At 45.1% G+C, this 27998-nt stretch overlaps 1 protein-coding gene and 1 pseudogene across 2 annotated transcripts in view; both read right to left on the reverse strand.

Moving 5' to 3' along the window:
• Positions 1-27998, reverse strand: part of UBE4A (ubiquitination factor E4A) — a 54686-nt gene that overhangs the window by 19874 nt on the left and 6814 nt on the right. Inside the window, exons 2-16 of the mRNA XM_084895569.1 lie at positions 24417-24577; positions 18520-18693; positions 17849-17961; positions 17029-17181; positions 16370-16529; positions 15943-16145; positions 15578-15769; positions 14341-14674; positions 12836-12956; positions 9791-10095; positions 8525-8657; positions 6823-7010; positions 3352-3452; positions 3128-3241; positions 23-197 (exon numbers count right to left, since the gene is read on the reverse strand). Of these exons, the coding sequence (XP_084751695.1) occupies positions 23-197; positions 3128-3241; positions 3352-3452; positions 6823-7010; positions 8525-8657; positions 9791-10095; positions 12836-12956; positions 14341-14674; positions 15578-15769; positions 15943-16145; positions 16370-16529; positions 17029-17181; positions 17849-17961; positions 18520-18693; positions 24417-24537 (2587 nt within the window). The 5' untranslated portion in view covers positions 24538-24577. The remainder of the gene's footprint in view (positions 1-22; positions 198-3127; positions 3242-3351; positions 3453-6822; positions 7011-8524; positions 8658-9790; positions 10096-12835; positions 12957-14340; positions 14675-15577; positions 15770-15942; positions 16146-16369; positions 16530-17028; positions 17182-17848; positions 17962-18519; positions 18694-24416; positions 24578-27998) is intronic.
• Positions 21484-22992, reverse strand: LOC311627493 (cell cycle checkpoint protein RAD1-like; annotated as a pseudogene). The gene is made up of 2 exons: positions 22962-22992; positions 21484-22719 (listed from the first exon to the last, which is right to left on the reverse strand). The product of its transcript is annotated as a cell cycle checkpoint protein RAD1-like (transcript).

The raw sequence follows: 27998 nt of genomic DNA on the forward strand, positions 1-27998 counted from the left end.
AAGCAATGCTCTGTGTACTTACCTGATGTCAGAAAGGCAAGGGTGCCAATTGTCTCATTGGACATGATGTTATGGAAACGGGCCAGCTGTCCGAACATCTGCAGGCCAGCTTCCTTCTCTCGGCGGGCTTCTGGAGTCAGACTGTCCCATTCACCTCGGTCCTTCTCAATCTGCTGGATCTTTATCTTGCTCAGATACTATGGAAATCAGAGAAGTTCAGTTGAAGGGAAGACCAGACTTGAGGTCCCATTTAAAATCGAGGCCAAATGCTGAAACCGGTTTGGCTCAGTGGTAGAGCGTCGATCTGTGGACTGAAAGGTCCCGGGTTCGATTCCGGTCAAGGGCATGTACCTTGGTTGCGGGCACATCCCTGGTAGGGGGTGTGCAAGAGGCAGCTAGCTGATGTTTCTCTCTCATCGACGGTTCTAGCTCTCTATCTCTCTCCCTTCCTCTCTGTAAAAAATCAATAAAATATATTAAAATAAATAAATAAAATCGAGGCCATTATGCTGGCATGGCCACAGAGACATGAGGCTTTATTTCTCAGCAGAAGGCTGAAGCTAAAAGAGAAATTTTGGGGGAAAAAGAAAAATTGTGGCTCCATATAGTTTTGTTTCAGCCTAGGTAGACTTATTGGCAATTCCCTTAGAAATATTATCCTATCGAATAAAGAGGGAATAAGCTACTAATTGATCCTCACACCATCATAAAGATGGTTGCGCCCACAGCCAATAAGGAGGGAATATGCTACATGACTGCCACGTCCTCAAAGATGGCAGCGCCCACAGCCACAAGATGGCAGTGCTCAGTCTCCTCTTGCCATGCACCTGCCTCCGGAGTCCCCAAGTCCCCTCAGTCCCCAGCCACCCAGGGCAGGCCCGAGGCACAGGCAAGCCTCAGATGGCAGCTGCCCAGCCGCCCACGGCCGGCCGAGGCTCAGGTAACCAGGACCAGCTGAGGCTTGCACTGCTGGCAGTGACAGCAGCAGAGGTATGATGGGGGCATCACCTTCCCCTGATTGCCAGGTTGCCTTGTGCCCCTGTGAGAGGGGGCAGGCCGGGCTGAGGGACACCCCTTCCAGTGCATGAATTTTCATGCACCGGGCCTCTAGTAGAGAATAAGTGGTATAATATATGAAACCCAGGCAAAAATAAACAGGATGAAAAAGAGAATGAACCCTTTCTGAATGACGGAAAAAATAAAATAAAACCCCCCAAAAACTGTATAAAAAACAAAGCTTTCTCAAACATGCAAGACACCAGAAAGAACCATATTTAGAATCCCCCCTTTGCTGTTATAGCAAACATGTTAAAATTACAGTCCCATGAAAATGCCATCTGGGTCATTGTTTGTATTACACAGCTCTTGCTTAGAAGGGTCTGTTTATTGTTTTCTAAGAAAATCTATCTAGCCGGGACCGGTTTGGCTCAATGGATAGAGCATCGGCCTGCGGATTGAAAGGTCCCGGGTTCGATTCCGGTCAAGGGCATGTACCTTGGTTGCGGGCATATCCCCAGTAGGGGGTGTGCAAGAGGCAGCTGATCGATGACTTTCTCTCATCAATGTTTCTAACTCTCTATCCCTCTCTCTTCCTCTCTGTGAAAAATCAATAAAATATATTAAAAAAAAAGAAAAAAAAAAAAAGAAAATCTATCTAAAGGCTTACAGGATTACTAGAAGCCGGGTGCATGGATTCATGCACCAGTGGGGTCCTTCGGCCTGGCCTGCACCCTCTCGCAATCTGGGACTCTTCGGGGATGCCATATTGCTGGTTTTGGCCTGATCCCCGCAGGCCAGGCCGAGGGACCCCACCAGTGCATGAATCCGTGCACTGGGCCTCTATTATGAATTTAAGATCTTTGGTTAATCTCTTCCCGTCCCTCCTCCTCCCTTCCCTCTGTAATTCATCAGTCTGTTCCATGTTTCTATGCCTGTGCATTGAGTGTCTGCCCCTGGTGGCTAGTGCATGTCATAACTACCGGTCGGAATGGTCAAGTGGTCATTTAGGCATGCATGTATGTATATATATGTAAAAAAAATTTCTCACAAATTAAAGCTGCTGGGAGACTGCTAATCAATGGGAGGAGCTCATGGCTCTCCAACAGGTTACCCTCAGGATTTTCCTGCCTCTTCTCCAGCTGGTCACTGCCCTGCATGTCCCTTTGCAGACACAGGAAGTTTTTACTTGATGGTCCAGGATACAATACCCCAAGGGGCTGAGAGGCACCAGCTGTCCATGTGGTGAAAGCCATGTTTCTATACAGCTAAAGATTTGGGAGGTAGTGGAGAGATGGAGAGTATTGATTTGGGAGGTAGTGGAGAGAGATGGAGAGTATTGATTTGGGAGGTAGTGGAGAGAGATGGAGAGTATTGATTTGGGAGGTAGTGGAGAGAGATGGAGAGTATTGGCAAGTTAGTCTTTACATGAAAAAACAACCCAAGCTAGTTATTTTTCACGTAGTGGTGTAAAAAGCACAGTCTTTCAGGAGAGGGATAAGAAGCCTTGCCTCAGAGAGCCAGTTACTAATGTGCCGAGGTAGAAAAGACTGAAGAGAAAGTCACTGACCAAATGCGGGGTCCTGGCTCCTGGGGGCCTCGCTGCGTTAGTTCTGACAGTCTACCTCAGTCTGGCCTCACCATACGTTCTTTTCTACCTTTTGCCAAGGCATCATCCCAGCTCGAGGCTTCAATGAGCCTTGCTTTTGGTCTTTAATGAAACCACACTTGAGCTCTGTAATGAGAAGGCTGGTAGTACTCTGCTACTTGCAGATTTTTTTTTTTTTTTTAATTCAAAAAATATATTTTATTGATTTTGTACAGAGAGGAAGGGAGAGAGATAGAGAGTTAGAAACATCGATGAGAGAGCGTCATCGATCAGTTGCCTCCTGCACACCCCCCACTGGGGATATGCCCGCAACCAAGGTACATGCCCTTGACCGGAATCGAACCCGGGTCCCTTCAGTCCCCAAGCCGACGCTCTAAACCGGTCCCGGCTACTTGCAGATTTCTGATGCCTAAGAGTGGTACTAGAAGCATGATGACTGCTCTATTGTGATGAAAAGGTTAAAAGTATGTACCGGGCATGATGTGAAGGTAGAGGAGCAGTAAATCCGTTTGGTGTTTTTACCTGTATGGCTTCATCCAAAAGGAAGATGGCATCGTTCATTAGCAGGTTAAGGAAGCGGAGAAAAAGTGGGGGATTCATGGCTTCTAAATTCTTGGAGGCATAGTCAGCCAAATCCTGTAAGCCCAGTCCAAGAGAAAACCATTTTAGTACTGGACCGCAACTTATGGGGTTTATCTGAAACAGAAACTCTGATAATGTAGTTTAGTTTCATCGAAAGCTCTCACCTTAATGCTCTCCCGATAGGTATCTGCTCCCCACATGTACCTTAGGATGGGATACATGGGACGGCGGTAATTGAACTTCTGTTCAAACTGATGGGGGTCTCCTGGAGTAAGGCAAGAGCACAAACCCAGCCACGGGGTTAAAGGTGCCATTGGAGAGAGTAAGAGCTTACGTCTATGTGGAGCCATTTCCCCTTACTCTGAATGTGTCAAGGCTGACATCTGCCTTGAGAGTTCATAAAGGCCTAGATCTGTAGGCAAGCATTTGCTTACTTCCTCACTGACAGCAAAAGGATACTTACACAGAGGACGAGGACTGAGCTGCACAATAAAAGCCAAGGGAACAAACGCTTCCACACGAAATAGAGAGTATTTATCAGACTCTGAATGAGCCTCTGCCTGCCACCCTGCAGACAGCCACGTGCAGATGGGAAATCAAATAATCCCCACAATCTTCAGATAACATGCCAGCTGTGTGGCCAACTCCTCCATTTCCCTTCATTCCTTCCCCTTTCCTTCCTTTTTCTCTTTTCTTTTCTTTTTTCCTTCTCTTCCTTCAATATATTTTTATTGATTTCAGAGAGGAAGGGAAAGGGAGATAGAAACATCAATGATGGGAGAGAAGCACTGATTGGCTGCTTCCTGCATGACCCCCACTAGGGATCGAGCCTGCAACGTGGGCATGTGTTCTAACCAGGAATCAAACCTGGGGCGTTCAGTCTGCAGGCCAACACTCTATCCACTGAGCCACTCTGGCCAGGGCCGTTTCTTAATTACTCTGAAAAATCAGACAGAAGCTGAACATCTGAGGCTTATATTGCGTTTGACCACTAGAGCAGTGTTTCCCAACCTTCTCTCATGATGAGAATCACCTGGTAGAGTTGTTAAAACACAGATTCCTGAATCCCAACTAAGAAGTGCTAAACTAGAATTTTTGAGAACATATAGGTAAAATTGTATACGTTTGAGAACATATAGGTAAAATAGTGCTCTGTATATAACATCTGTCTTAGAGCACTAGTTAAGTATACAATTTTACCTATATGTTCCCAAAAATCCTAGTTTAGCACTTCTTAGTTGGGATTCAGGAATCTGTGTTTTAACAACTCCACCAGGTGATTCTCATCATGAGAGAAGGTTGGGAAACACTGCACTAGAGCATACAGGTCGGGTCACATAATAAAGAAAGAGCATGAGGTATGGAGTTAGAAGACCTAGGTTTTCCTTCCGCTCCACATAATGCAAATCTCTTAACCTTCTGCAACTTTCACTTCCTTTGACATAAGAAAGGGATTATATATCCTGAGATAATTGCAGCAATTTATTGTATAACTTATGTGTTATGAGATAATAAGGTAACTGCAGCAATTTATTGCTCAATTTCTTTCTTTTTTTTTTTTTTAATATATTTTATTGATTTTTTACAGAGAAGAAGAGAGAGGGAAAGAGAGTCAGAAACATCGATGAGAGAGAATCATCGATCAGCTGCCTCTTGCACACCCCCCACTGGGGATGTGCCTGCAACCAAGGTACATGTCCTTGACCGGAATCGAACCTGGGACCTTTTAGGCCGCAAGCAAATGCTCTATCCAGTGAGCCAAATCGGTTTTGGCTATTGCTCAATTTCTTATATATTATGAAGATTTACATGCATTACTTCACTTCAACCCATTTTATAGACGAGGAAACCAAGGCTCAGGTGAACAAGTGACAAAATCAAAATCTAAAGATGAGAAGGCAGTCAATAAAATGTTCAATGTGTTCAGCTGGTGTGGCTCAGTAGTTGAGCATTTACTTATGAACCAAGAGGCTGCCTATTTGATTCCCAGTTAGGGCACATGCCTGGGTTTTGGGCTTGATCCCCAGTAGGGGCATGCAGGAGGCAGCCGATTGATGGTTTTTATCCATGTTTCTCTCTCTAAAAAAAAACAACACAAAGATATTTAAAAAAATTAAATGTCTCTTTAAAATTGTCCAAGAACTATGCGATACACCTCAAGCTAGTATAAAATAATATATCTTAATATATATGTGTGTATTATATATACACATATATATTAAGATATATTTTATTGATTTTTTACAGAGAAGAAGAGAGAGGGATAGAGAGTTAGAAACATCGATGAGAGAGAATCACAGATTAGCTGCCTCTTGCACACCCCCTACTGGGGATGTGCCCGCAACCAAGGTACATGCCCTTGACAGGAATCGAATCAGGGACCCTTCAGTCCACAGGGTAGTGCTCTATCCACTGAGCCAAATCGGTTTCGGCAAATAATATTGAATGTAAAGTGTGATGGACAAATAAAATTAAAGAAATAATAAATGTTGTATTTGTCATTGGATGCAAGGACATCCCCTTTAAGAGGGGTCTTGCCCTGGCCAGTGTGACTCATTGGTTGGGCGCCATCCCATAACCGAAAGGCTGTGAGTTCGATTTCTGGTCAGGGCACACGCCTAGGCTGTGGGTTTGATCCCTGAGTGGGGCATGTACAAAGGCAACCAATTGGTGTTTCTCACATTGATGTTTCTCTCTCTCTCTCTCTCTCTTCTTCTCTCTAAAACAAAAACAAAGAAACAAAAGCAAACAAACCTCGGTGAAGATAAAAAAAAAATAATTAATAAAAAATAAAAAGGGTCTTAAATAACTGCTTAACATCCTGTTTGCTGGTTGAGATGGGGTATTGTTTACTCAGACACAGCATCTCAGGGTTAGAGCTCAAAAAGCCAAGAGAGAAAGGGAGTTTGCCTGCCGGTTTTCTTTTTTTGTTAATCCTCACTGGAGAATACTTTTTCCCATTGCTTTTCAGAGCAAGTGGAAGGGAGGGAGAAAGGAAGCGGGGTGGGGAAGGAGAAAGAGAGAGAAAGACTGAGGTTGACTGGTTGCCTCTGGAATGCACTCCAGCCTAGAGCGGGGAGCAAATCGCAACCTAGGTATGTGTCCTTGACCAGGAATCCAACCCTTGACCCTTTGGGGTGCAGGTTGACACTCACACTCTAACAACTGAGCAACACTGGCCAGGGAGCCTGCTGCTACTCTTAATCTAACAAATTGGACTGTTACACAGTTTGGATAAAAGAATATCTCAACCAGCACAGTCTCATTATCCACTATTCTGCAATTTTGAGGCAGAGAAAATAGACTCGGGTTTTACTCGGACAGCCTAATTTATTTGAGTATGGTTTGATCAAGCCGTATATAATAAAGTTGGTAAGAGTATGTGCTTTTTTTGAGGAGGCAGACCTAAGCCTACCACTCAGCTGTATGACAAACAATTTAATCTTTTTGAGGATCCATGTCCTTCTATGTAAAAATGAGGATAATACAGTAAAATTTTCCAGATTGTGACAAAGTCAGGTGGCACACAGTAGGATGTCAATAAATGATGGCTGATGACGCTTTTCTGATGTTCAGATACTGACCAAACTATGAAATTGCACAAGTATCAGCTTTTTCGTTCTTGTCTGCTTTACCTGTGAATTCAATGTCCACGAATACCTTGATCAGAGCTTCCGCAAGGTGGGCCGCGTAGGGAAAGTTGCAGAACACACGTTTCCGGTGGAACACACTCGACACCAGGGGACTCGGGGTCTGATCCAGGTGGGGCATCACTGCTTCCAGCACCTCCGCCAGCTTGGCCCTCAGGTGGGGATTCTTCATCCTGCAAACAGGGCAGAAAGCAAGCTGAGTGGGTAGATTAAAAAAATGTTTTCTTTTTTTTATTTGATGGTGACAACAAAGACTTTGGTTTAGTACTTAAACCTGAAGTCACTGGTGACCCTTCTCTGCAGGCAGAGTGACTAAAGACATCAGTCTGTGAGGAAAACTGAAGAGGCAGCGTGAGCCGAGCGGCACCAGGCGAGCCAGAGCCAGACTGCTCCCGAGGACTGGGCCCTGCAGTGCTTTCTCTGACAACGCTTTCAGCACTGCATTCCGCCGCATCTTCCTAAATGCAAAACAGCAGCCCTCACAATTAAACCACATTTCCCAGAAGTACACACAACACATTCAGAACCACAACTGCTCTTTCTTTCCCTTTTTCCCTTGAACATGGGGTGTTTGTCTCTTGTGCTTTCTTCTTCTATGCCATTTGAAAACGATTTCATTATCTTCATCATCATTCATTTCAGCCACTTCAGACTTTCATTTCTCCAAAAATACTGGTGTAAGCGGTGTGGGGCCTGGCTGCCGTCCTCTCAGGAGTATGAAGAGTAACTGAACCCTCCTTTTTCTCCTTCTTAGGTCAGGTGGCGTGGCCGCGCCCTCTACAACCACCATGCCCAAAGCGTCCAAGCCACGGAGTCACACTGTCTCCGCGGGAGCAGACATCCCGCGGCAGCACCGTGGGAACAGGGCTCTGCGGTTCCAAGGCGTCCGTGTCTGGGGGACAGTGCGGGGATCCCTCCAGCTTTGAGGTGACAGCTTACCAAGTGAGGATAGTGCGTGGGTTTGTGTTTACTCTAAGCCGTCGTGTGCTTCTCTCCTCTTACTATGCTGACTGCTTCGTCAGGGCCACACTGCCTTTCCAAGCCTCCGAGCAAGGCCCAGGGAGCCGCTCTCCGTCACCTGGGTGCGCACAGGCGCCCGGTAAGGACTTGCTGACTGTTTTCTCATCAGACCAGCTCAGCGCAGTGAAGGGTCGCTTTACCTACTTCTCCCTGACATGGCTCCAGGGACTGGGCTTATTCTCTTCCCCGGAGCCAATCTACACTGCGCACACACTGTTTGCCTCCTCAGGCCGAGGCAGCAGAACCAACCAGAGAGGCATCTGCCGCCAGTGAGATCATCCTTAGGCAAAGACTAGAAGCGATGAACGAGCAAACCTTGAAGTCAGAAAGCATTTACCTAAGTTTACTGCTCACCCAAACTGGCCATAGCAAACTGCCTCATGCGGTTATTAAAGACCGTCAGCACCTGCTGCCATGGCCGGGCTTCTGCACCAGGTGAGCTTCACCAGGCTGGCGGCAGTGGCATGCCTATCAGGCACCTCACCGGAAAGTCCAAATTTCCTGTGGGCAAAGGCCTCTGCCTGGCAAGAGTGGGGTTTCTGGCTCCCCATAGGATGGTCAGGTGACTGACAGCTTCTGGAGGAACCCTTGGAGCGGCTGTTTCCTCGCAAAGAAGTCTCTGAACGCTCTGCGGCTCTAACCAGGGACGCGGGAGCCCAGCGGTCACCTTTCTATGCTGCCTGTGAAGACGGTGACGAAGTGAAGCACGTGCTCCAGGGAGTCTGCGGACGTCTCCAACATGTCATCGGCAAAGCGGCGGAGGAAGATGAGGAAGTCACCCAGGTTGTCTGCAAAGAATTCTGGAAAAAAAGTCACTGGAATTAGCCAAATGCCTGACTTTCTGTACATACAAATCCACTGTACTCAGTGAAGGTTACAGTACCCAATGTCTTGTAGGTGCTAGGAAGGGTGATAAGTTAGTAAGTGTAGAGTCTCCTTTAAAAGTGTCAATTTTTATTTTTATCCAATAATGTAAGAGCAGTAGGGACACAAAAATACTGTTAACACATCAGGGCAGTTTCAGAGAGTGTATGGGTTTTCCACACTCAACCATAACTGTGCACGAACAGCCCTTTAGGCGCCTGAAAGATCTTGAAGACTCACTAGGTGACGGAGCTAGCCAGTCTCCAGGGTGGTCCTAACCTCCTGGCACTCATGCCCTGGGCGTCCCGCCCTGCACTCCTCAGGGTAGAGGACACACCCGGAGGCATACACAGCTGGTGGCATGTCCGCTCCATGATCAGTTGTAAGAGCAGCACCCATGGGCCCTTGCTCTGCGGGGAGCCAGCCGCCCGATCAGGAGTGGCACTGAGGAGGGACCCGCGTGGCCTAGAAGAGGCCAGCAGGCGCCACGGGACAGGCTGGGAGCAGATCCGTCAGCGACGGCCGAACCTCACACAAGACCCAGAACGGGAACCATGCAGCGAGGCTGCTCCTGGTCCCTGACACCAGACACGGTGTGGGCTGTTTGCTGTTTTACAGTTTCTGTGTTTTGGGATAATTTATTACTCAACAATGGATGACCAATACAGTTACCAAAAACATAGAATCTGATTTTGATGGACAACACCTGTCAACCACATATATATACAACCCTTCCTGGTTAACCAATAGGAAATGATTTCCCCATAAAGACTAGCACAGGGAGAGTTAGATAAATTTCCAGGTTGAGCAACAAACAATATTAATGATGGAAACTGACAGCTGGAACCCCTGACTCTAAAAAGCCTCTGTCTTCTGATGTGCACAGCGGAGGCCACAGGCTGAGGACGAGGCTGGCAGCCCCCACGCATTCACCAGGAGATGGCATCTGCAAGCAGGAGGAGTTTGTCCAAAAACAGCTGGATGATAACTAAGAAAGGGTTTAACTTCCAAAGTGACCCAGTCAAAGCCGGTGGCTATAAACAGGAAGTCCCTAAGGAGGCCCGCTTACCTGGCACGTAGGCCAAGGAGCTGTAGCCATCGGGCAGAGGGAAGGTCAGCTCTACGGGCTGGGCGCCCTCATTGCCTATGGCCAGCTGAACCAGGAGAACGGCCAGGGACACCTGCAAGTTGAGGCAGTTTTGTAGCATCTGTGGCTCAGTCATGGCGGTCTTGGTAGAGAGATAGATGGTCATCAGTCGCTCAAACTGCTCACGCAGGTTGTCAGCCGCAGGGCTAGAGCTTTGCTGAGCTTCCCGCCAGGCGACCTGCAGCCGGTGCAGATTTTGGTTGATTTTTACCATCTGATCATGCAACCTGACTCCAAGAAAGCAGAAGAGACTGGGTCAGGAGGCTCATACAGGGATAGTTGAGTACTTTCTATTCCAGAAATACAAATCCTCATCCTATGTAATAGAAGCCTAATATGCTAAGTGTCTGATCTTCCAGTTGGCCATTCAACCAATCAAAGTGTAAGATGCTAATGATATGCTAAGGCTGCTCAACCAGTCACTATGATATGCACTGACCAATAGGGGGAGACATTCCAACTGGTAGGTTAGCTTGCTGCTGGGGTCCAGCTGATTGGGACAGAATAAGATGGGCCAGATACATCCTGGAGCCCATCCACAGTCACTCCCTGGCTGGCCAACCTATGGTGTCCCTCCCCGTCTCTGATCATGCACCACTGGGTCCCTCTGCCTGGCCTGTGCCCTCTCACAATCCGGGACCCCTTGGGGGATGTCGGAGAGCCCGTTTCGGCCTGATCCCTCAAGGCCAGGCTGAGGGACCCCACTGGTGCACAAATTTGTGCACTGGGCCTTTTATTTTTATAATAGTTTTTTGTATATTTAATATATATATATATCTTATTAATTTCAGAGAAGAAGGGAGAGAGATAGATAGAAACATCAATAATGAGAATCATTGATCAGCTACCTCCTTCATGCCCCCTACTTGGGATTGAGCCTGCAACCTGGGCATATGCTCTTGACCAGAATCAAATATGGGATCTTTCAGTCCACAGGCAAACACTTTATCCATTAAGCCAAACTGGCTAGGGACAAATCCTCATTAATTTATTCTAGTATCTCTTTTAGGATGTAGGAAGTTGCAATTAAGACAATACAGAAGACACTCATGAAAGTTATTGACAAGAAAGAGGCAGGGGGCACAGCACTGGAAAATGTTACCAGTCTTCAACATAATAACAAGTAATTAAATAGTAGGCAGGGTGCAGGCTGGGATATTACTATGTCAAATAAATTACTAAACAAAGTACAAGAAGCCCAGGAGGAGAGTTAGACAACCCACAAGTGCAATGAATGTACTTGGATATAGTGATACGGACCGTCTTTCCATGGTTAGAAGAGAACTAAAGCCCTGGTTGGTGTACCTAAGTGGCTAGAGCATCGGCTGTTGCAGGTTTGATTCCTGGTCAAGGTTCGATCCCTGTCCCGGAACAGGCGCATGTGGGAGGCAACCAGTCCATGTGTCTCTCTCTCCTCCCCACCTTTCTTCCACTCTCTCTAAAAATCAATGGAAAAATCCCCAAGGAGTGAGGATTAAAAAGAGGCTCGACAGTAATAAAGACCACCTATAAGCAAGCAGCCACCGGGGCAACGTAAAAGCTTCTGCTGTTCAGTGTCTGTTACCTGTCACAAAGGGCCAGCCAAATGTTCTCTAAGGAAAGGAAGACCCACAATTCAATGCTATGGGTCGTTTCCCTGTGTGTACGGTCCAAACCACCTTCTTCGGCCCTGTCAGCGATGTCTGGGGGAGCAGCCCTCCTGGGAAACTAGATGACATTCATTTCTGTGTTTGAATCTAGGTGGCTGAACAGGCCAAAAACATGCTCAATTGTTATCTATTGTCTCATTTAAATTGTCAATGAGAGGGATAGAAAAACTCTCTAATAAAGATGTAATTTCATTTTTTAAGAGATCTGCTAAGTTTTGAACAATGCACTGTCAATTGAAATACTCTGATAAGATATTAAAAAACGGCCACCCTCAATGTCCCATCCTACAGACCAGAGGTGGGAACCTCCGGCCCACGGAATCGTTTGGTCTGGCCCTGCCACGGCAATAGGGGTGAGTTAACTAAATGTCTACACATTTAATAATTAATTAAATTAGCCCACATATAGCAGGCTAATTTTTTAATTTTATATTTTATTGACTTTTTATGGAGATGAAGGGAGAGGGATAGAGTTAGAGACATCAATCAGCTGCCTCCTCACACCTCCTACTGGCCATGTGCCTGCAACCAAGGTACATGCCCTTGACTAGAATCGAGCCTGGGACCCTTCAGTCCACAGGCTGATGCTCTATCCACAGCAGCAGGCTAATTTTTAAACTGATAATTTTGTGTGGTCTGTGAATGATGTTATAAATATGCAACCAGCCCTTGGCAGAAAAAAGGTTCCCCACCTGTGATGTAGACTACAACTATGAGTAATTTTTCTCTCTTCTTATTTATACTCATAGTCACAATCAGCTGAACCAGAGGGAAACAAAATTCTAGAATGACTACAGCTAGCTAGAACCAGAACCATTTTCGAAAATTATACCCTCAAGTTCTTAACTTTCACACTTCCAGAATTCCCTTTATCTTTGCAATGTGGATCTTTTGTGGTCTTACTGACCTTATTGAAATCCCTTATAAACATTTCTTTAATTCTGTCTCTACACCATAGAGTAGAGCTTAGTCTTTTTTCATCAGGAGTAGTAAATAATGGATATTCAAGAGCAAAGAGTGAAATATTAAATGAAAACAATTCCACTTAGACAGATAACAGTGATTTTAAAATTTGCAAGTTTAGAGAAAAATACTAGTGCATCTTAAATTTTAATAAGTTTAATAGGTCAATAAATAAAAATAAATTCAAGTTATTTGGAGAAAACCAATTCATGTAAACACAAACAAATGCAAATAATGCCCTTTTTCTACCAGACCTAACGTGAGCCTTCCGGAGAAGGAGGTTGCGTGAGACGCCTCTGAACTTGCTGCTCATCAACACGACTGCATGGCCTTTCCTAGTGCCGTCAGGAGTTACCTGTGAAATCCCAAGTGTAAGGTGTACTCTGTCAGGACCAGGTTCTCCGTCACCAGGTTGTAGCTCTGGGGAAATTTTGGCTCCTGCACAGCTGGGATAAGGCAGGTTTCTTTGTCCAAACCTCAAAGAAGTCAGAAGGCACAGTAAGCAGTTTGCCAGAAGCCTCTCTCCTAGGTCCCGACTCTATTCCACTTCCTTACTGCTACCAGTGACATCTTCCTTTTCAAAGTAGTATCTTCTTAAAAACAAATCTTATCTCCTCACCACTCCTTTGTCTAAAAATATCTTTTGGCTCTCACTATCGACAGAAATGCCGTTAAATGTCTTTAGCTTAATCATAAAATACCAAAAATTAAAAGGAATGAGGTAACTAGATTTTTCAGATATTAGAGAATGGATCACTGTAGCTCTTTTGGGTTTTTCTGTATTTAAGATTATTTGTTTTTGAACATGTATTACTTTTACAACTCGAAGAGTTATAAAACTGAGGGGAAATACATTCACCGAAATTAAGCATGATTCATTCTGAGTAGTAGGATTATGAATGCTTTCTTTCCACTTCTCCGTATTGCTGTTTTCTCTAATCTGGTTTCAATCTTCTGCCTCCCCAGACTCATTTCCTGCTGTTCCCATACCCTCCCCTCCTCCCACCTACCCCTTGCTTTAGCCACAATGACCTTCTCACTATTCCTTAGTCAAGCCTCTCCATAGCTTTGTACCTTTATACTTGATATTCCCTCTGATAAAGGGACTAGAGGCTCTTTGCACCAAATTTGTGCACGGGGGGTGTGGGAGTATGTGTGAGGTGGTCCCTCAGCCCAGCCTTCACCCTCTCCAATCTGGGACTCTTTGGGGGATGTCCAACTGCCAATTTAAAACCAGCAGCTGGACATCTCTCTCCAATCCAGGACCACTGGCTCCTGACCGCTCACCTGCCTGCTGGCCTGATCCCCCTAACTGCTCTCCCCTGCCGGCCTGCTTGCCCCTAACCACCTCTGCCTCAGCCCCTGCCACCGTGGCTTTGTCCGGTCTAATTAGCATATTACCCTTATATTAGATTCTTTTGCTGCTTTCATCTCTGGAAAATCAGCTATGAAGACCTCTAACTTCCGTAGAATTTCTCACTCCTTTCTCTGTGTTCCCATAGCTCGGCCCTACACCATATTATGGTTACCTGTCAATGTAACTCCCTTCTCCTGTCATTTCTGAATTCATAAAGGATAAGGACTGTGCTTCACTCATTTTTAAAGAAATAATGAATGAATACCCAAGATTTCCAAATTCAGAAAGAAGGTCTCACTAAAGCACATCTAAAAGCCACCAGTGTTATTTTAAAAAGTCTGTCCTTGTAAAATTTATAATAGCTCTTCTGTCTGCCTCATCTTCTTACAAGTCACCTTTATGAGAAAAGATAAGGTTGTGAGTGTTTTAGACACACACACACACACACACACACACACACACACTCACACACACATGTTTTGGGAAGCCCAGTACTCCCCTACCTCTCATGTGTACATTTTTTATTTTTCGTTCTTCATCATTCAACTCCTTCAGCGCACAGTAAGTGGGGTTAAAGGTGAGCAGCCGAGAGGACCTGGGTTTGCAAAATGGCTGGCACAGCTTCAGGAGAGCAGCACCCAGGTTCAGAAAGAAGGCATCCGAGGCATACATCTGGAAGAAGATTTCTGGCATCTGGTTGGCCCAGATCTTGGTGCGGCCTGCATTTGCATGTAAACAGTTTCCCAGCCAGGACAGGACACAGTGTCTGGTTTCTGGGGAGAGCTGGAGTAAGTTCTTCAGCATCTGGTAGATCTTTTCATGGAACTGAGCCATGAACTGTTTAACCAGAAAACAACCACAGAACATTCCAGTTTCACAATCCTAGTATTTGTTGCTCCCAAAACTTAGCCACTTCTAAAAATATGCCAATTTCTAAAAATATGCCAATCCTCATCTTTTCTGTACTCTTCCTATGCCTTATCCACAGTTCTAATTTAAGCAATTTCCTAGGCTTTTATGAGAGATTTCCTGACAAGCTTCCCAACTGCAGGGGGTATTGATGGAGCTTTAGAGTAGGGTCAGTAACAGGTTTCTGCAAAGGGTTAAGTAATAAATATTTTTGGCCTTTCATGCCATATGGTTGCTATAGCAACTATTCAACTCTACCGTTATGGCATGAAATGAAGCCATAACCACACATACACAAATGGGCATGGCTGTGTTCAATCAAACTATTTAAAAACTATTTACAAAAGCAGGCAGGATGTGGCTACTGCTGTAATTTGCAAATCTGGGCGTTAGAGAGTTGTGAGTATGGGAGATGCAAACTAACTCAAATTCAACCATGTACTGCCTCATGCTGGCCAGACTTCTACTGCAATGAATGCCAGAAAGCCCAAATAGAGGGGACATAGGAAGGAGGGACAGGAAAAAAAAAATTAGTTTGTAGGCTGGAGCTCAGTCAGAAGGTTTATGAGCTAAAGTTGTAAGAAACAGGTTGGTGAGAAAAAGCAGGGCCAAGAGGAAGAGGCTGTGTACAGCACGAAGAGCAGCAGCAGGTTAGTCTAAGCCACAGGAGGGTTTTCCTCGGCTCTCAGCACAAACTGGAGGCTTTTCTCACACGGTTACAGGAGAAAGCCACCCACGTCACCCACGAGCCCAAGCAGCCGCATTTGCCCTGCCTCCTGAAGAAACCACTTAATCTAAGCCCGGGGGCCGATACACCATAAGCAGTTCTACCTGATGGATGTTGGCCTCTTGTACTTTGATCTCCTGGGGGCTGGAGCGAGATGGATTCAAGAAATAGCCATGATTTTCGATGACACCCGGAGTCTTTAATAAGCAAGAGATATTTAGGATTACTCCCAGCAAGGTCTTCTGGTACATCTGCCCATTGCTGAGGTCCTTGGGCTGAATGTATTCCACAAAAACCTGTAGGAGAAGAGAAGTCCTACTTATTTGTTTGTATGAGGAGAAAAATGTGATGGGACGAGAGGGTCTCAAAGAGTTAAGTCTACACAACAACCAACACATCCTTCTCTATTCAGAACAGGGAAGCACACATTACTAAATCTCCAGCTCGCGTGTGTACACCTCCCAGTTACCTTGGCCATGTCCTTCTGCCTGGTGAGATAGAGCAGGATGTCCAAGTACGCGTACAGCAGCATCTGGCAGAGCTCCAGATCTTTTATCCGGCCCAACAAAATATCAAACACAGGGAACATAACCTCTGGAAATGTTCGAACTTCCTCATCCAATAGCAAGGCTTCAATGACCTCTTCCAGAAATTCAGTCACATCTTCAAAATCTAGCAGAAGGCAAAGGAGAGAGGAAAGAGCCTGTGGGATTGTATGTGCCTTTACCCTGCTCTTCGCTCTCCTACTGTCGGTGACTATACGGATATTCAAGGTGTGAGCTCGCACCCTTAGTGTTCCTGGGGGCCACAGTGGCTCCAAGGCTTTCCAGTGCACCAGGAGGAGGTTTAACTTGGAAATCAAACGTAGGTGAGCACAGCTTTGCTCATGTACTCACGGGCTCCTTGGATGGCCTCCAACATCAAGTCTACCAGCTGCTCGTGGATGTTCTGGTCCACATATATCTCCGGGGTGAGGAGGACGGTCCGGGTGTTAGACACGATGAGGTTCCTGCACTGCACTGCGAAAGGCAGCAGGTTCTCTGGAACCTTGGTAATCTGGAAACAGCACGGAGAAGAGAGGGAAGAGCCTTGTTAACGACCTGGAAGAGGGGTGTACACAGCAAGAGAAGGGGAAAGACAGTATTCCAGAAAAGACTGCTCTTGCATGGATGCTTGAACATTCGTGAGAGTTCATTCTTTAAGGAATCACCTACCTGTCAGAATTCCAATCCTGGAAGTGACCACGCTTGGTCTACACTGTCATTACACCTCTGTGAAAGAAGTTTATCAGACTTTCTTAAAGGTGAGATGTGTAAGAGGTTTGTAGAAAGAATCAGAGGCACTGGTTCACTGGGAAAGGGGTGGATCCCAAGCACAAAAACACAAAAACTTTAGAAAACAAACTAATGGTGTCTCATGCCAGCATCTAGCTGCAGGTATACTCCGATACATATACACTGATATAAAAGACGTTGATCCAGCTCTTTGGCTTACATGCTAAAGTCATAGCCAAGAGAACAATACACCGCCCAGTGGGAATTATTATCATCGTTACCTCTTCCTTGGCTCTTTGGAAGCAGGAATAAAGGTAACAAAAGGCGTGCTTCTCCCCTGCGTCTCGATCGGCAGAGAGGTTGAGTGTCCCAGAAGAAGTCATGTTGATCAAGTGGTTGCCGGGATCTTGAAGTAGTAAGCGAGCAAAGACAGCCTATTAAGAAAAGACCCAAAAAAACAAAAATACTAAACCATTGCAAAGTCAACCCTAGAACATCAAGATATAAAAGGGAATTCTGACACAGGTTACTGAGAATAACAGGACGTAGCATAAAGGGGAAAACAGGACCCAGTGTCTTAGTACTATAGAAGATCTATATACAACATAATTGGGGATATATAAAGTTACCCTAAATCAAGCTCAAGCGTTTAGTATTGCCCCTAGCACAGAGTAAGCATTAAAATAATATTTGCTGAATGGTATTGAGAATCAGCAATTAAACTCATGTGAAATCTACTACTCTGTAATTGCTGACCTCGCTCAAACTTATATAAAGATAATTTAAATGTACAAAGTTAACCTGCAAGTTGTCAATGTCTTTCCTACCAAACTTTTATTCCTTTAATGTTAATTCGGCATCTATAAAATGCCTGTTTTGATTTTGGAAAAGATACAAAGAAGAGAGAGAGAGATGATATTTTAACTGTCTTAAAGAGTAGGTAGACTTGGACATGTGGCCATGGCCGGTAAGAAGATACCAACAGAGGGACATCCCGAACAACGCAGAGACCGAGGGGAGCACAGCCGCCCGGGAAAGGTAAGCAGGCTCGGTGCACGGCTGGCTTCTGCCGACGGCACACCGAGGAACACGTGGAGCTACCTGCTCAATGTTGTGCATATCAAGCCAGTCCTGGTCTTCGAGGTCTACTGCCATTTCTTCCAAATACACACAGCGGCTGGGGATGCCGTTCCCACTCTTCATGCTCGGGTCACCTGGGAAATGGTTTGAATCTAGTAGGTGAAGGATAATGCTTCTGTTTTATACAGACAACCGATCTAGATAGCACTTCTCTTGAACTCCAAGTTTGAGTCAGGTGATATTAGAAGGATCTTGACCTATAAAGCAGCATCTAAAGATTTAATTCCCCCTCCCTCCACGTATAGAGCATGGCCTTGGTATAAACCTAACACCACGACATTTAAAGAGTAAGTCCCAGACATTCGCACTAACTTTGGGTTTAACGGCAGATAAGGCACGGCCTGAAGACTCCATCTAAATGCTTGTCACCTCTGAGAGGAAAGGGAGCCACCCCCAGGCCCTCTCTGAGGCAGTGAGGGTAAGCAGCTAGAGTGCAGTCAGTATCAAACTCGGAACGGAAGCTCCACCTGAGTCTGAACACTGATGTTAGGTTCCATCGAAGCTTCACTGAAACCTCAGCCCCGGGTTCCAGGTTTGCTTAACCATTAGATACAACAGATTCTCAGAGCAAGTCCCCAGCCCGAGAGGGAAGAGCAGGCAACGAACAGAATGGTTGTAAGTGTGAAACTCACTGTTATCCAGAGTAATGAGGAAGATCCTCTGGATCATGTGATTGATGTTGAGTTGCTCACATATTTCCTGCTGTGAGCGGAATGAGCGGCTAATTTCAGCCACAGAGTAATCAAACTCATCCAGGCTCTCTGACACGCTATTATCCGAGTCATCCTGGCTGAGCTGGAGTTCATCTGCAAAAATGGAAGCCATAGGAGTCACATTCCTCTCTTAGCTGAACCAAGCACTGTCCTCAAAATGACAAATGTGACCAAGAGAAGGATAACTTTGCATGTGAAACAAGTTAATCAGCTAATGAGTGACTATCTCAAGCCAGGCAACATTTTAAAAAATTGAGATATAGCATTTAGTTCCAGGTATGTAAGATTTGATATGTGGATGTATTGGGAAATGTTCACAAAAATAAGTCTAGTTAACATATTTCACCATACATAGCTGGAATTTTTTTTCTTGTAATGAGAACTTTTAAGATCTACTCTGTTAGCAACTTTAAAATTTGGAATATAGTATTACTTATAGTCACCTGCTATGTAATTACAACCTTGTGGACTTATTTATAACGGAAAGTTCCTATCTTTGGATCCCTTCACTCATTTCACTCACCCCCCACCCCCTGCTTGTTCTCTATCTCTGAGCTCTTTTTAATTTCACATACTAGAGGCTTCTCAGCCTAGCCTGCACCCTCTTGCAGTCTGGGACCCCCTGGGGGATGTCAGACTGCCAGTTTTGGCCTGGTCCCTGCAGGCCAGGCCAATGGACCCCACTGGTGCATGAATCTGTGCACCAGGCCTCTAGTATGCATATAAGATCTTTGGTTAATCTTTTTCTGCCCTCCCCCTTTCCCCCTTCCTTCTGGGATTCATCAGTCTGATTCATGTTTCCATACCTAGACGTTGAGCATCTGCCCCCTGGTGGTCAGTGCACGTCATAGCTACTGGCTGAACCATCAGTCACTTAGGCTTTTATATATATAGATAAGTGAGATCATACAGAACTTGTCTTTCTCTGATGTATTTCACTTAACATAATACCCTGAAGGTCCATCCATGTTGTCACAAATGGCAAGATTTTCTTCTTTTTATGGCTGAAGAATATTCCATTATATGTGTATATCACTTTTTAAAATCTGTACTCTGTTGATAGATATTTAGGTTGTTTCAATTGAAAACAATACTGCAATGAACATGTGGGTGCATGTATCTCTTCAAGCTGGTGTTTTTGTTTTCTTTGGATAGATACCCAGAAGAGGAATTGTTGGATCATGTGACAGTTCTATTTTTAATTTTTTGAGGAACCTTCATACTATTTTCCATAGTATCTGTACCAATTTACATTCCCACCAACAGTATACAAGGGTTCTCTCTTCTCCACAGCTTCACCAGCACTTGTTATTTCTTGTCTTTTTGGTAACGGCCATTCTAACAAATGTGAGGTGATGTCTCACTGTGGTTTAATGTCCAGTATCCAGGTAATTAGTGATATTGACTGCCTTTTCATGTGCCTGCTGGTCATCTGTAGGTCCCTTTAGGAAGAATGTCTCTTCAGATCCTCTGCCTATTTTTAATTTGGATTGTTTGCTGCTTCGTTTTATTTTTTGTTTTGCTGTTAAGTTGTATTAGGCAATATCTTAAGTTCAGGATTCTGAAATCCCTGCCTAAGTCCTATCACATTTTGCAAATCAAAAGTTTAATTCTTTCTACTCATAATTAATTATACACCAGTGTCAAAATTGTACACCAGTATCAAAAATTAACAACATGATTTTCACTACAGAATCCTAGTGATAAAAAATTACCTACTAGATCAATGTGCCTTTAATAATTTTAAATGTTTTTCCTTGACTTTAAGAGAATGTATTTTTTCTTCATTTTTAAGTAACATGTTTTATTAAATATCTACATGCTATAAAATTATTTCATTCTAATTACCCAGGAAATGCAAAACGACTTAACTGGCTCTCTCCACTTAAGTTTGATTGAGAAACTCTTTTTTTTTTTTTTTTTTATAGAAATGACATAGTGCGATTTTTAAAAAAATATATTTTATCGATTTTTTTATGGAGAGAAAGGGAGAGAGACAGAGAGCTAGAAACGTCGATGGGAGAGAAACATCGACCAGATGCCTCTTGCACACCCCCTACTGGGGATATGCCCGCAACCAATGTACATGCCCCTGACCGGAATCGAACCCGGGACCTTTCAGTCCGCAGACTGACGCTCTACCACTGAGCCAAACCGGCTTCGGCTGATTGAGAAACTCTTATAGGGAAACAGAAGGAATGTAATAAGTACTCACGGCAGGACTCACTACACTGAACAAGTCTGAAACAAGAGTATTTCTAACTCTAAAGACTGCTTTTTACCTTGTTCATACAGGTCTTCAAGATGAATACTTTAAAATAAATTCATATAATTTATATAATTACTCAGACTTGTCTGGTGTTGCCGGTTCCAGAAGGTTTTGAGGAAATCATGGAGAAAAGCAACCACTCTGATGCTGCCGAATGCTTTTTTTAATTTTATTTATTTTTATTTAAAAAAAATATATATTTTATTGATTTTTTTATAGAGAGGAAGGGAGAGAGATAGAGAGCTAGACATCGATGAGAGAGAGTCATCGATCAGCTGTCTCTTGCACACCCCCTACCGGGGATGTGCCCGCAACCAAGGTACATGCCCTTGACCGGAATCGAACCTGGGACCTTTCAGTCCACAGACCGATGCTCTACCACTGAGCCAAACCGGTTTCGGCTGAATGCTTTTTTTAAAGGCATCCTTTCCCACCACGGTCCTCACACAGGAGCACACGTCAGCATTCCCGGAGCTCAGGGGAGGCTCATTGACCCACGTGCAGAGTTTCTGACACGTTTCTAGGTGATATTGATGGTGCTGGTTTGGACAGAACACTTTAAGAATCACTGCTTTAAGATATATTTTCAGAATTCAAACTAATAAACAATGCCTTTGCTTTTACTAATAGTAAATAAATAAAAGAATATTTATATTTGGCTCCATCAAACTTTACATTTTCAGGCTTTTTGCATATCCTACTTGAATTGAATAGATAATTTTTTTCATCTTGGCTCATAATAATTCCCACGAATTCCAAAGACAGAACCACAGGGTAGTCCAGTATTGGGTAACCTGTGACTACGTGAAAACATTTACTTAGAAAATACACAGTAACGTCAAGGTACAGGGCTCTTGCTCCTGTCTCGTCCACAGTTCTTTCCTTTGGAAACCCAGGACAGTCACGAGAATGAGAACGTGACCTCTCACGGGTGCAGACACAAATGTCACAGTGCACTGCCATACTGAAGTCAGACTCAGAACCTCGCCAGGCAGCAGTAATTTGCTACGAAACACACTTGTCCACCCTCATCTCTAACCACCTGCTGTAATGAGAGGAGCCCTCGGGACCTGTGGGAATAGAAACCTTAACGACAGGACCGAAGCCGTGCGGAAGGCTTCAGTAAGGAAATCTTGTATCTGTTGACCTGGGTCTGATTACAGTTTAATGATTTCATCGAATCAGAATCTTTGGATAGTCACAGTGGGAGCTTCCTGCATTCCCCAAAGCAAATAACTTGAAATAAGGCTTGTCAGGAGACAGGGCGACCTGTAGGACCTCATTTATCATATCCGGTTTGGAAAATGCTTCTCGGAGCCCCGACTGAGGATAATTTCATTACCGACATTGGTGCTGCAGAAATCAAGCCCCTCTTGCCTCAGGCTCCTGAGCACTGATTTTACAGGCTGTCATCACTCTTCTTCCAGAAATAGCATCAAAGGGTAACCAGACCTCGGTAACACATCCGAAATGCAGTTAAATTCCCTGGCACAGGACTTGATTCAAATATAGGTAAGCATTCTAAAAGGACTGCTAAATTAATTCGAAAAGTATCAGGCTCTTCCTGAACTTTAAACTCTTGAATATTCCAGCCCGAATAAAAGCATTTGCTTACAGGCATTTTTCACTTTTCACTGTAACATTGGTTCCATTTTTAGCAGTGAAGCACTTGGCGTGTTCTTGGAAATGAATGCGCAGACACTCTGACTGGTAGGTTAGCTTGCGGTTGGGGTCCGACCAACAGGGACTGAGCAAGACGGCCCTGGAGCCCCCCCGAGGTCCCTTCCCCGGCTGCGAACCTCCCACGTTCCTCCCCGGCCTGGCCTGCACCCCCTCGGAATTCGGGACCCCTCAAGGGATGTCGAAGAGCCGGTTTTGGCCCAATCCTGCAGGCCAGGCCGAGGGACCCCACTGGTGCATGAGTTTGTGCACTGAGCCTCTAGTAAATAAACAAAAGTGAAGCTCAATATATGAGGCAAAGGTGTGGGCAGAGTGCTCACGCTGGTGGAACAGTTAGATGTGGTGGCCTGATAACTCAGTGCAAACAAACTAAGACGATGAGGTGCCAGAATAGTAACCAAAGGGCATGAACCTGAACTGTCTGACTGCCTGGTGCCCACCATGCTTCCAGCTCGAGCCAGCCTTATGTCCGTTTACAGTCAGAGGACACACGTCCATTCCTCTGCTCATATGCTGTTGAGCTCTCTGAACTCCCAAGAGTGACAGGAGCTAAGACCTACTTAGCAGAATTTCCCTCAACCACATACTCCAATTTTTTTCCTCGTTTCCTTAATTTCCCTGTTCCTCACTCTCCTTTCTCACCTCCTACCTCCTAACGAAGGTTTCTCATTCCAAGCCCATATCCGAGGGCCCTGGGAGAGTTTTCAGAGGCTGAGACCAGACCTGCCTCTTTCTAGCACATGAAAATGCCAGCAGTTAAGTCGCACCGCCTGCTGTTTCTCTGGCAGCAAGTGGCTATAAACACACACAGGTCACCGTTAATTTATTTCTCCCTTGCTTCGACGACCCCCTCACCCTTCCGGGTCTGCTATGCATCTATCTCCCCATTCAATCCTGATCAGAGAGCGTGGCTACACACCACTACATACCCAAACACTTTTAAAATAACAGAATAAAGGGAAATACAAACATCTCTCCTTTCCTAAAAAGAAGCACACCACAACTCTCGGTGGTAACAGAGGGGAGCGATTTCTGGTCTGAAAGACGGCACTCTCTGAAGGCTGGTGCGTTTGGAAACACATGCTGATTCTTCGGGACTGACTCCTTATACGCAGAGGCGAGGCCTCATGTTAATGCTGGTTCCGGATGAGCAGAACAGTTTTTCTGCCCCGTGAGCTGCTCCCCTGGTCTCTCCCATGAAGGCGAAGGGTCCCGCTGCCTGGGGACCCGCTCCCGCAGCAGGAAGCTGGGCAGTGACTCCGCGGTGTGGAGGAAGCATTCACGGAGGCAGATGGAGGTACTGGGCTTGAGAACAAATGCCATCCATTTGTCCAGAGGCCAAAACCGTTTATAATTTTCCCATTTACACTCCTGCTTTCTATAGTTGTGACTTGCTTTCCATACCTCTACCTAAAACTTCAGCTTCTATGATAAAAAGATTTATTGAACTATCTTTTACCAGGCGACTTAAAAAAATAAAACAATGTCCTGATTGGCATCTGTTACTTCAAAACCATCCTTTCTACAGGGCAGGACAGGGAGAAAGGACCCATCACAAAACAAATAAAGGCGAACAATCCCACGGACCCCAACTTATGCCCTAAACCAGTGGTTCTCAACCTTTCTAATGCCGCCACCCTTTAATACAGGTCCTCATGTTGTGGTGACCCCAACCATAAAATTATTTTCGTTGCTACTTCATAACTGTAATTTGGCTACCGTTAGGAATCGTGATGAACACGTTTGTGTTTCCGATGGTCTAGGGGACCCTGCTAGCGGCTCTCCCCCTGGGGTCGCTGCTGCGGAGCCTAAGACCACGGGTGGCAAACTGAACTCCTCAGCCGCGGCTGCCGGCTCCTCCACTTACCAGGTTGCTGCTTCAGCTGCTCCTTCTGGATTGCTGCAAACTGCTTGGCATCAGCCAGAGAGCCAAAAAGAGCAGCAAAGGGGTTACTTGAGATGTTGTTGTTATTCTCCTGGTCTGTCATTTCACTGTAAAGTGTCCTCCATGCAGACCTGGGGGAAGGGCTATAGGAAGGAGAGGTGTCAGACACAGAAGGTCAGACAACAACAGTTGTAATCTGCCCACAGCTGTTTCTTTTCCCATTTCTCAAATACAACACAGTTTAAAAGGTTTTGGGTAAGACTATAAAGTTACTGCTTCGAGCCGAAACCGGTTTGGCTCAGTGGTAGAGCGTCGGTCTGTGGATTGAAAGGTCTCGGGTTCGATTCCGGTCAAGGGCATGTACCTGGGTTGCGGGCACATCCCCAGTATGGGGTGTGCAAGAGGCAGCTGGTCGATGTTTCTCTCTCATCGACGTTTCTAGCTCTCTATCTCTCTCCCTTCCTCTCTGTAAAAAATCAATCAAATATATTAAAAAAAAAAAAAAAAAAGTTACTGCTTCGAGGTTCAAGATATTTTGGCAAAATGATTACAAATCTACCAATTAGACAAGTTGGCCTCCTTTATGGGTAGCTAAAACAAAAAAACAAACAAATAAAAACCTTACAAAATGCTCAGCTGGAAGGCATTTATCTGATGGCATGCTTCCGTTTGTTATACCTTTTAAAAATAGGTAAAGTAGAAAGAAAGAGGGCACTAACCTACTAATTGTGAACAACGTGAGATTTAAAAGTAATACCACAAAACCCTGGCCAGTGTGGCTCAGTGGATAGAGCGCCAGCCCTCACACCGACGGGTCTCGGGTTCAATTTGCATTCACGGCACAAACCTGGGTTGCAGGTTCGATCCCCAGCCCCAGTAGGGGCGCCGTAGAGAGGCAACCAATTGATGTGTCTCTTTCACATTGATGTCTCTCTCTTTCTCTCCCATCCCTTCCTTCCTTCCACTCTCTCTGAAAATCAAGAAAAAATATCCTTAGGTGAGGATTAAAAAAAAAGAAAAGACAAGCAGTAATACCACAAAAACTACAGATTCAATCTCTAAGCTGGCCAACCAGTTTTCAGTTACCATGAGCATAAGGTGGCACTTGCTCAGGCTGCTGTGACTTTATTTAGTGGAGCTGGGAATTCCTCAGCTACATATAAACCAAATGGAAGCCCACCTCAATGTAAGCCCTGGAACGACAGACCAAGACAGAAACCAGGTTAGCAGCATGTTGTGGGTTTTACACACACACACACACACACACACACACACACACACACATTTATCTCCACCCCTAGGCTTAAGACTACTGATACTTCTTCCACTAAAAACTAAGTGATCTTTGAAATATATATGTAGTTTTTTGTTAATCCTCACCGAGGATATTTTTTATTTTTCCATTGATTTTTAGAGTAAGTGGAAAGGCAGAAGGAACAGGGAAGAGGTGTGAGGAGAGACATCGATTGATTGCTTCCTTGGGATTGAATCTGCAACCCAGGTATGTGCCTTGAATGGGAATCGAACCCAAGACCCTTTGCTTCGAGGGCTGATGCTCTACCCACTGAGCCACACTGGTAAGGGCTGACTGATTCTATATTTAACTTTTACTGTTTGTCCGATGGTTTACAATACTGACGGCACACAAATTCCTACCACGTGATATATACAGACGATGCCTCACAGGTATTTGTGGGCCCCGAGTCTGCACTTCACTCTTCTGATCACATCTCCTTAAGCCCCAGGCACTCAGAGGCAGCAGGGTGAGCAGAGCCCCCTGGGGGCTTCCTCCCTTTCTACACTGTAAGCCACAGCACAGACACAACCCCGAAGCGCGGAGAGGGGAGGAGTACACGCCTCCTGTGTGGGAGGATGAGAACAGAGGCCTCGGCAGAAGTGAGGGAAGGGGTATAAGGAAGGAGAAAAAAAAGAACATTTGGTGTACCTTTAATTTGTCGAGTAAAGACTCCTCACTGAATCATATCAACAAAAGCTAATGCAGACGAGAATCCAAGATGGCGGCATAGGTAACACCTAACTGCAGCCTCACACAACAATTTCAATAAAATACAACTAAAATACAAAATGGACATTACCCAGAACTACAGGAAAGTCGACTGACTGGAAATTCTACAATGAGAAGGAAAGAGAAAACCAGAAGAAAAATCAGAGGAGCTGTAAAAGCCTAAGGTACAGAGACACACTGTGCACACGGAGAGAACAGAGTCGGAGAGGTGGGGGAGGCTGAGTGCCTGGCTGGCATTCCCTAGCGGGAAAGAGAAGTAAAAGCTCTGGACTGTGCTGAACCCCGGTTCCAACAGCGCTGAACCCCAGTTCTAGGCCAGACCCTGGGGACCTAGGCTCATACAGAGGGAGCCTGGACTGTAAGGCGGAATCCCAGGGGAGTGGCGAAAGGAAGTCTTGGAGGCGCACGCATCGCGCAGAGTGCTCTGAACCCCACTTCAATCCCACTTCCAACTGAACTGAACCCCAGTTCCGGGCTCACTGGGGGAGAGCCTAGACTATTTGGCGAAACTCGAGGGCACCTTTCTCTCAGAGGTGCTTGCAACAAGTACTGAAGGACCCTGAGGAATACTAAGACTCAGGAGCCTCATAGGGCGGGGCTGACAGAAGCCAAGGCTGTAGGCTCCACCCTGAAACTCCACCCCATCCAAGCTGAACACAGAGACTTTTAAGACTACCAACTCAGGGAAGCTGCGAAAATGCCGAGACAAGGAAACAGATCACAAACGAAAGAAATGGAGGACAAAAAGCAACTGGATATAGAGTTCAAAACCACTCTTATAAGGTTTTTCAGGAATTTCCTAGAAAAGGCTGATAAGACCTATGAGGATATGAAAAGGGATCAACTAGAAATAATAAGGGATCAACAAGAAATAAAGAATACATTTTCTGAAATAAAAAATATTATACAGAGTCCTAAAAACAGAATGGAAGATCGCAAGAATCAATCAAAGATTTGGAACATAAAGAGCCAGAAGATACTCCTCCGCAGAAGTAAGAAGACAAGAGAATACAGAAAGTTGAAGATAATGTAAGAAACCTCGGGGACAACTTCAAGCAAACCAACATCAGAATTATGGGGGTCCCAGAAGAAGAGAAGAGAGCAAGATACCGAAAGAATACTGGAAGAAATAGTGACAGAAAACTTCCCTCACCTGGTGAAAGAATTAGACCTACAAGTCCAGGAAGCGCACAGAACCCCAAACAAAAGTAATCCAAAGGAGACCACACCAAGACACATCATAATTAAAATTCCAAGAGCAAAAGACAAAGAGAGAATATTAAAAGCAGCAAGAGAAAAGCAGGTAGTTACCTATAAAGGAGCACCCATACGATTGTCAGCTGATTTCTCAACAGAAACCATGCAGGCCAGACGGGAATGGCAAGAAATATTCAAGGAGATGAATAGCAAGAACCTACAGCCAAAAATACTCTACCCAGCAAAGCTATCACTCAGAATCGAAGGCCAGGTAAAAAGTTCACAAATAAAAAAAAGCTAAAGGAGTTCATCACCGCCAAACCAGAATTATATGAATTGCT

The sequence above is a fragment of the Pipistrellus hanaki genome, assembly GCF_964339955.1.
Source record: "Pipistrellus hanaki genome assembly, chromosome: 9".
NCBI classification, from domain to species: Eukaryota; Metazoa; Chordata; class Mammalia; order Chiroptera; family Vespertilionidae; genus Pipistrellus; species Pipistrellus hanaki.